At 47.1% G+C, this 12,355-nt stretch overlaps 1 protein-coding gene across 1 annotated transcript in view; it reads left to right on the forward strand.

Annotated features, from left to right (window-relative positions):
• Positions 1-12,355, forward strand: part of LOC111161841 (complement C3) — a 34,152-nt gene that overhangs the window by 6,850 nt on the left and 14,947 nt on the right. The window contains exons 16-22 of the mRNA XM_022525848.1: positions 115-186; positions 369-572; positions 3,405-3,510; positions 3,791-3,876; positions 9,131-9,273; positions 9,376-9,588; positions 12,240-12,306. Of these exons, the coding sequence (XP_022381556.1) occupies positions 115-186; positions 369-572; positions 3,405-3,510; positions 3,791-3,876; positions 9,131-9,273; positions 9,376-9,588; positions 12,240-12,306 (891 nt within the window). The remainder of the gene's footprint in view (positions 1-114; positions 187-368; positions 573-3,404; positions 3,511-3,790; positions 3,877-9,130; positions 9,274-9,375; positions 9,589-12,239; positions 12,307-12,355) is intronic.

Here is a 12,355-nt window from a genome sequence, read left to right on the forward strand (position 1 = left end):
GAGCAACACCTCCCCTCCCCCGTGGCTACTGAGAGGGCCTGTCTGAGGGAGGAGCCCCTGGAGGGCTCCCGATCGGTGCTTGACCCATTCCGTTGGTGTCCACCTGCCCCTCAGATCTCGAGTGCCCCAAGCCAGCCACCCGGCGCCGCCGCTCCGTCCAGCTCATGGAGAAGAGGCTAGACAAAGGTGGGAGCCCTGGCCGCCCCCTGAGCCTTGTGCAGGCGAGGTGGGGGTGGGGGCGCCAAGGAGGGAGGAGGGCAGGGCCTGGCCGTGGGGACGGCCTCCCTGCCGTCTGTCCCGTCTGTCCCGAGGGCCTCCTGCTCCGAGGCCGGGGCTGCGGGCATGACACGGGCTCTGCGCCCCCACAGCCGGCCAGTACCCGAAGGACGTGCGCATGTGCTGCACGCAAGGCATGCGGGACAACATCATGAAGTACCCCTGCGAGCGGAGGGCGCAGTTCATCGCCCACGAGGAGCAGGAGCGCTGCGTGAAGGCCTTCCTGGACTGCTGCCACTACATCGCCCAGCTGCGGCTCAACTACAGCCACGACGAACCCCTGGGACTGGCCAGGAGTGAGTCTGGCTGGGTGGGGGGGGGAGGGGGAAGGGGGAACAAGGGGGTGAGAGTGGATGGGGGAGGCCAGAGCTGGGAGGCCCCACTTGAGTGGGGGAGGCCCAGCCTGAGAAGGGAGGGGCCTGTCTGAGGGAGGAGGCCCTGTCTGAGAGGGGAGGCCCTGTTTCAGGGGGAGGCCCTGTCTGAGGAGGGCCTGTCTGAGCCGGAAGGGCTTGTTTGAGAGAGGAGGCCTAAGTTGGGAGGGGGCCTGTCAGAGGGTGGAGGGCCTATCTGAGGGAGGAGGCCCGGTCAGAGGGGAGAGGAAACGTCTGTCTGAGATGGGTTACCAGGGAAAATTAATTTATGGTGCTTTCCAAAGAGGTGCCTAACTCAATGCCTAACAACCTTTGTGGCTTCATTTTCATTCATTCATTCATTCATTCATTCATTCTTTCAGTTCTGGATAAGACAAAATGTGTACCCACTTGAACGTTTATATCTCAGGCCAAATAAATCCTAAGCAAAGCCAAGAGAGATTTCTCTTATAATAACCCCACTTAAAGCACACCCAGAGCAGGGTCCACCACAGCAGCTGAGGGGACTGGCGTGGTCTAACTGCCGTTTGCTGAGAGGCTTTGAGCCCACTGAGACCTGATCCCTCCTTTTCAAAAATGCTTTTAAAAATGGGTCTTGACTGGGGAAAAATCTCTCTGCTAGGACGGGTGCTGGTGAAACTGAACCCAGGGACAGTGGATGGCGAGCAGCACAGGACCTTTTATGAGGGTCACCTTGGCAAATTCCCAGCTCATCCCAGCCTTTCCAGATTGTTCTTTTTAACCATTTTATGCAGAGCATTTGCAGCCCTGGTGATCATTTTACCTGGCCCTTTGAACCCTTCTTTTGTACATCCCACTCTTTTCATGGGGGACCAGAAATTGTGTCCTTCAAACTGGGCTCCAAGAAAGGCCCATGTGAGCGGCTCTTGAAATAGAGGGAACTTACCTTGTTAACTACAGGATGAAAAGTCCTGTAAAGAGAATACCTTTGCTTAAAAACTGAAGAAGAAGGGGAAATTTCACAGCAGCACGCTGTCTGATCAAAGCAAAAATAATCCTTTTTTTTTCTTTCAAGAGTCTCCAACAGAAAAAGTGGAAATGGGCATAAAAACCTTTTCTTCCCCCTGAACTGTGTGAGGACCCACCACCCCCGACCAGCTCGGTGTGGATTTCCTAGAAGCAGAGATGTTCTCCCAGAAAACCCAGCACAGACACCAGAATTAGGACATTAATGTGGACGCGTTGCCACCGCCAAACCTTCTAGCCCCATTCGTGTCACTTTGGTCTGGTCTGGTTTGGGTTTGCGTCCTTTACAAGAACAGGATGTGGTCCAGATTCGGACGTCCTATTTGCTGGTGGGGTCTCCTTAGTGTCCTTAGATCTGCCCAACTCCTGTCAGAGAGTCCGTCTTGCAGCGACTCTCATGTCCAACTCTTCTGGGGGCCCGTCCCTCAGTTTGGGTTGGCTCAGTGTTTCCTCATAATCACGTTCAGCTTTTGCATTTTTGACAGCACTGTCACAAAAGAGACATTGTGGCCTTCTTAGTGCATCTTATCAGGGGCCTTATGACCTTGATTTTGTCCCATTGTCAGTGATGTGACCCTTGATCACTTGGCTAAGGCCGCGTGTGCTGGGTTGCTTCACTGTAAAGTTCCCTTTTGTTCGCTTACAGTTGCTTTTGAAACTTCTTTTTGCTATCAGATCATGGCAAAATTCAAGCCAAGGGAAATTTTCCCCAAATCAATTTTTACTTAGCCTGTATGACAGCAGGTAGGGGACTCCTTATGTGGGAACACGTATTTTTTTTGTACACACTTGTATTTTTATTAATTTTTTTGCTCTTAATAGACAGTCACTTCTTAAAGGCAGACATTGTCAAAGCGGACAGATATTTCTAAATTCTTTTAGCTGGAAGGCTAGCACTCCCTCCACCAACACCGCTTAAAAAGAACCAAAGATTTCCAACGCACGTGAACAAAGGACTCTCCCTTCAGTCTGTGTGAAATATACTAACCTCAGCTCACTGCCTTCTACTCCAGTGAGCTACAGTTGTCCTTTCTCAAAGAGGAAAATTAGACCAAAAAAATCCCATCTACCAGCATCGGGCTTATGCACACTTGGGTGTTTTCATTCCTTAGCATTGTGCACTTTTTTTTTTTCTTTTTAGCCATTTGGGGGTGAGACAGAGTTGTTCATGTGTCCATACCCCAAAGGCACTTTGATGGGTTTTTCCAGAACGTGGGTGGACTGAAGCATCAGTGGCTTCACATATTTTATTTCACAGACCCAGAGCGAGTTACAATCTGCCCATGATGTTTTAAAGAAAGTCCAGACAGGGTTGGACCCTCTTGCAGCCCCACCCCATCTACTTGCTGATGGTGCCAGCCGGGCTTGAAAAGGTCACCCCCTCCCTACCCCCTCACCATCAGGTCTAGGGAGTCTATTGAGTCCGCTGTTTTCCTTCAGGACCGTCACCATCAGATGTGGCAGGCACGGGGCCTGGGAGCTATGGGGCTTAGAGACAGAAGCTCAAGCATGTGCGTTCAAGCCTATGAAAATTGGGGGAGGGGTACATCATATAACCAGCCTGGATTATTTTTGCCTTCATACTGACACAGTTGTAAAATGTAATTTTTAATAGTGTTTTTATGGAGGGAAGAGTCACAAATTTAAACACGCCTGGGCTCCCTCCTCCAAAGCCATCGCACGGCCATGGGTGAGTTCTGCTGTTAGGGACAGTGGAGAGATGGGTCCGTTCTAAACCCCTTGCTCCCTTCCCCACCCCCTGCCTCCCAGGTGACATGAATGAGGAAATTTTCCTGGAAGAGATCATTTCCCGAAGCCAGTTCCCTGAGAGCTGGCTGTGGACCGTAGAGAGTCTCAATGAACCTGAGAAAAATGGGTAAGGCCGAGATACCCCCCCCACTTCAACCCACCCCCCAGACCATTTCCTATAGCATCCCAGACTGGATCCACTTAATTTTCATGCGCCCCAACCCCCCTCTTTTCTGGAGTCACTGTGCAACCCCACAACCCAGCCTAGAAAAATTGAGAGTCAGGCTACTTACATTTATCCAGCCACGAGCCCCTCCAACTCTTCCCTGGGGACCCCTCCATCCCAGCTCTCCCCCACAACCCGGACACCTGTCTTCTAAGGCTCCCACGTCTCCCTCCCCATCTAGAATCTCCACGAAGACCCTGAATGTGTTTTTGAAAGATTCCATCACCACTTGGGAGATTCTGGCTGTGAGCTTGTCGAAGAACAAAGGTGAGAGAAGGTGGTGGTCCCATCCTCGGGAGGCGGGGACTCCGGGGCGACTGGGCATTTCCTCATCCCATCCAGAGAGATCTCCGTTTCTTGGTGGCTAGAGGGGGGTCAGCTCCTACTCTGTGGGTGACATAGCCCAGTGCTTTTTGTAGATCGACTTTATTTTGAGAGCGGTTTTAGGTTCATGGGAAAATTGAGGGGAAGGTACAAAGATCCCCCCCACACCCCCATACCACCTCCCCGCATACCCAGCATCCCCGACTACCAGCATCCCACCCCTGCACGGTGTATTTTTTACACGGGCACATCAGCGTCACCCTAAGTTCATGGCTGAAGTTAGGGTTCACTCTTGGTGTTGTACAATCTCTATAAGTTTTGGACAAAGGTATAAGGACGTATATCCACCATTGCAGTATCACACAGAGTAATTTGCAACCACAAACACCCTTAAGGGGTGATGTCGATAGGATGGTGGGTAGAGCAATTAAGAAAACATAGAAGAGGAAGCAGAATGAAATGCGTGATTGGAACATCCGTGGTCGGATTATGAAACCTGGCTGTCCCAGGGCTGCCGCACTGACGGTCTTGAGGAGGGCAAGGAGAGGGGTGCACTAACTTTAAGCGCCAATTTTAAGTGTGCCCCCCAAAACTCGGGCACCCAGATAAGTAATATTTTCATGCAATCATTTTTTTTTAAATGTAAAAAAAAATTCATGCTGAACAAAATATCTACGTTTTAAATAGAAGCCAGGGCTGCACCAAACCATACTGGAGTTTGAGGCAAGAAGAGAGCAGGGAGAGGGGAAGAGGGAGAAGCAGACTCCCCACTGAGCAGGTAGCCTGATGAGGGACCCTGAGATCATGACCTTGAGCCAAAGGCAGATACTCAACCAACTCAGCCCCCTCAGGTGCTCCAAAAGCCACAGTTTAGATCCTTGTCCTAAAACCACGTTTCCTGAACCACTAGCCATCTGGCAAAGGTGCTTTATCTGGATGTTTGTTAGAAATTCAGAATCATGGATCCCACTCCTGACCTGCTGACTCAGAACCTGCACTTTAATGCGGTCCCTTGGTTGGGGGGTGGGTGTCTGTTTCCATGTAGAGCTACTGGTCCGGCTCCAAGCTGAATGGTTCTCTGTGGTGGGGCCCTACCCTGGGTATTGTAGGATGTTGAACAGGATTCATAGCTTCTACCCACTAGATTCCACTAGCACAAACTGCCCCCCCAGTTGTGACATGTCCCCAAAATGTCCCCCAGAAGTTGCCCAATGTCCCCTGGGCAGGATGTGGTGCAGAATCCTACAGGGCCCTGTGGTTTTTGGATTCCGCTCTCTGTGTCCTTGTGACACCTTCTCGACGTCACTGTCTCCCCAGGCACAATTTTAACTCTCCACACATTAGCTCTGTCAGTGCTCACAACCACCCTATGTGTGTGGTACTAGTATTTGCCTACAAATGAGGATACTGAAGCCAGGGAAGGAAGGCGACTTGCCAAAGACCACTGGGGGATGAATCTTCCAGAAACCCCATCTTAGAGCTTCAGAGTAAATATGGTAGGTAGCATTGTAACCAACGGAACCTGGAAATTCCAGACTCCTGAGCTCCTATGAATTCAAGAGTCAAGGTTACAAGCAGGGAGCTTCCCAAGCTTAAATGCCTGGGTTCAAATCCCAAGTCCTCCTGTAGAGAGCTGTGTGGCCTGAGTCGAGTTACTCAACCTCTCTGCACTCATCCGTAAAATGGGCACAATAGAAATAGTATCTACTCACAGTGTTATTGGGATGACTCTATGAGTTAATACACAGGAAACCCTTATAATGGTGCCTGGCCTATTACAGAGGTCCGATGTGTGTGGGTTATTATTGGAGCCAAACATATTTTAGAGGCCAAAGGGTAAATGCTTTTCAGACACGCAGGGACACTTCCTCAAATCCCACAAATCATGCACCAGAAGTCAGTCATCTTTATATTTTTAATGAATAGATTTTTTAAAAAACAGTTTTAAGTGTACAGAAACAATTGAGCAAAAAGCAGAGAGTTGACACACACACCCCTTCACTTCTGCCAATTCCCATTTTTAACCCTTATTTGCATTAGAGTGATACATTTGCTACAATTGATGGGCCCGTACGGATACATTATTTTTGTGGTTGTTTAAGATTTATTTATTTATTTGAGAGAGAGAGAGAGAGAGAGTAGAAGGAGGGGAGGAAGGAGAGAGAGAGTCCTGAAGCAGACTCCCCGCTGAATAGGGAACCCGATGTGGGGCTCTGTCTCACGACCTTGAGATCATGACGGGAGCCGCAATCAAGAGTCGGACTCTTCACGGACTGAGCCCCACAGGTGGTCCTGGGTACATTATTATTAACTGTAGCCAATAAATAGCTTAGGGCTCCCCTTCAGTGTTGTATCTTCTGGGGGTTTGGACCAACCTGTAACAATACATAGCCGCTATACCAGTATCACCAAGAGGAGTTGTCTCACTGCCTTAAAAGTAACACAGACAGTGTGTCAGAAGTCTTTCCTCTTTTGGTTCTCTTTCGGTCCTTCCATCTTGTTCAAAGGGGAGCGTTCAGTCTGGACCAAGCATGCCTTCATCTCTCCTGCTCTCGTTCAACAACTTTGATCAGCAAGGAGAGGGGAGCCAGTGCGACTTTCTGCACGAGCTAACCAGTATCCAAAAAACCATTTTTGCTTTCCTAGGGAACCTCCTATTTATGGTGCAAAAGCTGCTTTTTTACACACCATAGTAAATTAAATTTGAGTTTAAAAATGTAGAAACAGGGGCGTCTGGCTGGCTCAGTCGGTGGAACGTGCCACTCTTGACCTTGGGGATGCGAGTTCGAGCCCCAGGCTGGGTGTAGAGATGACTGAAAAATAAACTTAAAAAAATGTAAAAACAAATAGTAGATAAAAAATGGTATATAGCTCCATGATTAGAGCAGACATCACAAAGACAATGAATAGGGTTAGGGTTAGGAAATAAGGATTTCATTAGGGAAGGGTTAGGAAATAAGGATTTCATTCAAGCCTCCGATAATTTTTTTTCACCACTGAAGAATAAGGCAAAAAATCTTAATAGATGTCTTAGTGTAATATTATTTTTATTTGTTTTGCTTTTTTTAGCATAACAGTATTTTCAATATGATGTTTTTGCAAATGTTGCTTGCATCCACCCTTTGCTTGAATTTATTTAATTTTTTTAAAGATTTTATTTATTCATTTGACAGAGAGAGAGAGCACAAGCAGAGGGAGAGACAGAAGCAGGCTCCCAGCAAAGCAGGGGAAGCCCGATATGGGACTTGATCCCAGGACTCTGGGATCACGACCTGAGAGGAAGGCAGTAACTTAACCAACTGAGCCACCCAGGCGTTCCCTTTTGCTTGAATTTAATGCAGTAACCGTGATAATGCAAATAACCATTGTTTCTGGCATCATTTTCACTTCCTGTATATTGGCGCTGTCGCATCGGAAATACAGTGCAAGCTATGTAATTTTATTTTATTTTATTTTTTTTTAAAGATTTTATTTATTTATTTGTCATAGAGAGAGAGAGGGAGAGAGCGAGCACAGGCAGACAGAATGGCAGGCAGAGGCAGAGGGAGAAGCAGGTTCCCTGACGAGCAAGGAGCCCGATGTGGGACTCGATCCCAGAACCCTGGGATCATGACCTGAGCCGAAGGCAGCTGCTTAACCAACTGAGCCACCCAGGAGTCCCAAGCTATGTAATTTTAAATTTTCTGGTAGTCCCATAGAAAAGGAGTAGGCGAGGGACACCTGGCTGGCTCAGTTCACAGAGCGTGCAGCTCTTGTTCTCAGGGTCATGAGTTCAAGCCCCACGCTGGGCATGGAGCCTACTTGAAAAAAATATCCATTTTAGGGGCACCTGGGTGGCTCAGTGGGTTAAAGCCTCTGCCTTCGGCTCGGGTCATGATCCCAGGGTCCTGGGATTGAGCCGGAATCGGGATCTCTGCTCAGCGGGGAGCCTGCTTCCTCCTTTCTCTCTCTCTGCCTGCCTCTCTGCCTACTTGTGATCTCTGTCTGTCAAGTAAATAAATAAATAAAATATTTTTAAAAATCCATTTTATTATATATTTTCTGTAACTAAATATATCCAAAATATTATTCTTTCAACTTTTTTTATTCTTTCAACATTTTGTAAACATCTATAAACCACTGTCACACTAATAATATTGTTACAAGGATACACCTGTTAATACTTAAGAATGATCTATTAACATCTCAAAATTATGAATGATATATTTTACCACGGTTTGTACTAAGGCTTCGAAATCTAGTACTTATTTTATACCTGCAGAGCATCTCAATGGCAGTGCTTTCTTTTCTTTTCTTTTCTTTTTTTTTAAGATTTTACTTTTTCTTTTAAGCCATCTCTTCACCCGACATGGGTCTTAAACTCACAGCCCCGAGATCAACAGTCACACGCTTCCCTCACTGAGCCGGCCAGGGGCCTTTCATTGGAAATATTTTGATCTTATTTTAGGATTTGTAAAATGTACAGCTGAAAAGGTAGATTGGCCATCCAAGTTGGGCCAAACATACGTTAAAAAATTTTTCAGGGGCACCTGGGTGGCTCAGTGGGTTAAGCCTCTGCCTTCGGCTCAGGTCATGATCTCAGGTTCCTGGGATCGAGCCCCGCATCGGGCACTCTGCTCAGCAGGGGAGTCTGCTTCTCCCTTCCCCTCTGCCTGCCTCTACTTTTGATCTCTCTCTCTCTGTCAAATTAAGTAAATAAAATCTTTTTAAAAAAAAGTTTTCCAATCACTAAATCAAGCATCATTTTCTAAATTGAGATATTATTCACTTACCATAAAAGTCACCCTTTGAAAGTGTACAATGCAGGGGGTTGTGGTATATTCATGACGAGCATCAGTTGTTAAGTTTAAATCTGCGTGAAGTGAAATGACATAAAAGTAGGAGTCCGGTTCCCACTGGAGCTAGCCATGATCCAAGTGCCCAGTGACCACCTGGACCTTGGGCTACCACTTTGGAGAGCACAGATAAAGACTTGAGTTCTTCCCACCTGCACACCTACCTGTGAATAAAGAAAATGGAAATCGCCCCGTCCCAGCAATTTCCAGCTGCCACCACCACCGGGAAATGGATCACCGTTGAAGCTGTTCAGTCTGTGGCCTTCTACAAACACAGGCTGAACTTGGCACAGCTCCAGCAGGCGGGAGTGAGCACTGTGAGGCTGTCTGCCTCCTTCCCTTGACACTCCTCTCCCGGGCAGGGATCTGCGTGGCTGACCCCTATGAGGTCGTGGTGATGCAAGACTTCTTCATTGACCTGCGGCTACCCTACTCTGTCGTGCGTAATGAGCAGGTGGAGATCCGAGCCGTGCTCTACAATTACCAGGAAACGGAGAAACTCAAGGTGGGTCCCTGGGGTGGCAGAGGCACGATGGAGAGCTGGGGGTGGGTGTCTGTGGCACATGCCCTTGACTGATCCTCTCCCCCACCCCCCCACCCCCTACAGGTCAGGGTGGAACTGCTCTACAATCCAGCCTTCTGCAGCCTCGCTACCGCCAAGAAGCGCTACCTGCAGACTGTAGAAATCCCACCCAAGTCCTCAGTCGCCGTGCCTTATGTCATTGTGCCTCTGAAGCTCGGCCTGCATGAGGTGGAGGTCAAGGCTGCCGTCTACAACTATTTAATCAGCGATGGTGTCAAGAAGACCTTGAAGGTCGTGGTGAGTCCTTGGGGCCCTGCTGCCCCTTGTCCTTCAGGAGAATCTCCTCTCTCCCCCTTGCTGTCAATCCAGGTTGGAGACCCAGACTCTGAGACACTAAGAGTGTCCAGTGTCCAGCTTAGGAAATTTAGGCGTCTTATAGGTTTGGATGCTGGGCCGGGATTAGGGGGAGTGAGTGAGGACTTTTAGGGCGCACCGAAAAACTTAGTCATAAAAACCAGTGGTACATTTTTAAGTGAAAATGTATTTTAACATCAAATACGATTTTTTAAAAAAGATTTGATTTATTTACTTGACAGAGAGAGGCACACACAGAGAGAGGGAACACAGGCAGGGGGGAAATGGGAGAGGGAGAAGCAGGCTTCCCACCAAGCAAGGAGTCCGGTGCAGGACTCAATCCCAGGACCCTGATATCATGACCTGAGCAGAAGGCAGACGCTTAATGACTGAGCCACCGAGGCACCCCTTGAATATGATATTTTTAACACATTTCAGTATATAGGAGTTTTCTTTTGACCTTAAAAATTGGAGAAAACATTTTTCACAAAAATTTTTAAAAGATTTTATATATTTATTTGACGGCACAAGTAGGCAGAGGGAGAAGGAGAAGCCCCCCCGCCACCAAAGCAGGGGTTGATTCCAGGACTCTGGCATCATGACCTGAGCAAAAGGCAGACGTCTAACTGAGCCACCCAGGCGTCCCACACAAAACAAATTTTAGAAAGCAGTAACATACAATGTGAGAACATAAGAACTTCTAGTTTAACATATGGTTTTTATCCTTAATATATATGTTAACAATTTCTACTCTTTCCTACAGTGACAAATATTCGCCAATATAATAGGAGATCAAGTCATTAATAAAAATAAAAGTCTCCTATCATCTTTTATTAATATTTTCAAGCAAAATGTGAGATCATAAATAAGAACGACAACATTTTAATACAATGTTGTAAGGAATCAAAATTCATGTCAAAAAATTCCTGATAAACAAAAGATCAAAGTTTTAAACAGAGAGGATCTAACAGTATCAAGTCAACCCACATTGAGCTTTCCCGAATCTAAAGGGAAAATATGGCCCCCATATATGTGTCTTTTTTTAATGGTTAAAATTGATTAATGGTTAATTTTCCCCAAAAAATGTTAAAGTAGTTGAAAAAATATTGAAACACTGAAAAGCAAAGCTTTAAAACTGAAAGTGTTATTTTATAGTGAAATGTCTTATTTATACCCAAACCAGAATTTATTATAATTTTTCTTTCCCAATTTTAATGGATCCAAACTCATATTTTTTTTTAAGATTTTATTTTTAAGTGATCTCTACACCCAATGTGGGACTTGAACTTACAAGCCTGAGATCAAGAGTCACACATCCTACCCACCCAGCCAGCCAGGGGCACCCAAACTCATTTTTTTTTTCAACTACTTTAATGTTCTGGAATATAATTAACCATTAAAGCATACATAAAAATATAAATCTAGGAGCACTTTTTTTAAAGTTCTCTCTCTCTCTCTCTCTTTTTTTTTTTTAGTAGTCTCTACACCCATTGTTGGGCTGAAAATCACAACCCCTAGATCAAGAGTCACTCGCTCTTCCAACTGAGCCAGCCAGGCGCCCCCTAGGGGCACATTTCTTATTATCCCTCTGGCCTGGGGTCCCAGTTCAGTGTGGCACCGATGGGATGAAACCCTAGGAGGGTGCTCAGGGCATGCATAGTCCAACGCCCGAGAGCTAGTGTGCCCACAACTTCCCAATTCTGCACGCTCGGGTGCTGGTAGCTGGAAGGCAGCTATGGCACGGAAATTGGCAGAGCTAAAAGAAGGATCTTCTCTTCCCGGGGAACTGCGCCTCAGATATTTACCAGCTTGCCACTGGAAGAGACTCGGTCTCCAAAGGAAAATTCGGGTATTAATATCAACCTAAAGGAGACTGTGTTCGGGAAAGGCATTAACAGCTGCAGTCCACCGTGGACTGTAGACACAGGAGAGCATCCATTGGGACTCTGACACTAAGACAGTCCCTATTTTAACTGAGCATGTATTGCATGCCAGACATTGTGCTGAGTACCTTATGCATATTCTTTAGTTCTAGGGACGTTTGCAAGGCACGGAGTTAAAAACACAGACTTTCCTGGGTCATTTAGCCCGACTACCTTCCTCCGCCATCCCCTCCCCCCGAAAAATACCAGACTGCCCTGTTCAAAACCCAGCTCTCTTCTACCAGCTGTGTGACATTGGACCAGTGACTTCACCTTTCTGTGTTTCCCACCTCTGAGATGGGAGTTGTACTAACAGTACTCAATCCACGGGGTTTGTTGCAAAGGTAAAAGGTTAACCCCAGAGAGTAAAGAAAGCTCCTTAGCGCAGAGGAAGCTTTCAGAGGGGTTTGTTACTTTGTTAGCAAGGTTATTAATTCCCAGGACGACCATATGAAGTAGATGTTTGTATTGCTTCCTCTTTCGAAGGGAGGAAGCCAAGGCACAGAGAAGTTAAGGAACTGACTCCCGGTCACACAGCTAGGACAGGTGATTCCATTGTGCCTGTGCTACAGTAATCCCCAGAAGGACAGTGTCTTTGCTGACCAGTTGTGTCTGTCTGTTCCTTTATTCACCTGACCTCCCCCTGCCATCCCCCATCCCAACACGGTTCAGCCGGAAGGAGTCAGAGTCAACCAGACTGTGGCTGTTCACACACTGAATCCAGAAGAGAAAGGAGAAGGTGAGTCAGCCACAGCAGAGGGTTTGAGGCATGGGTGGTGATGGAGGGC

This window comes from Enhydra lutris, unplaced genomic scaffold (assembly GCF_002288905.1).
Source record: "Enhydra lutris kenyoni isolate GAN:26980312 unplaced genomic scaffold, ASM228890v2 scaffoldscaffold86, whole genome shotgun sequence".
Classification (NCBI taxonomy): Eukaryota; Metazoa; Chordata; class Mammalia; order Carnivora; family Mustelidae; genus Enhydra; species Enhydra lutris.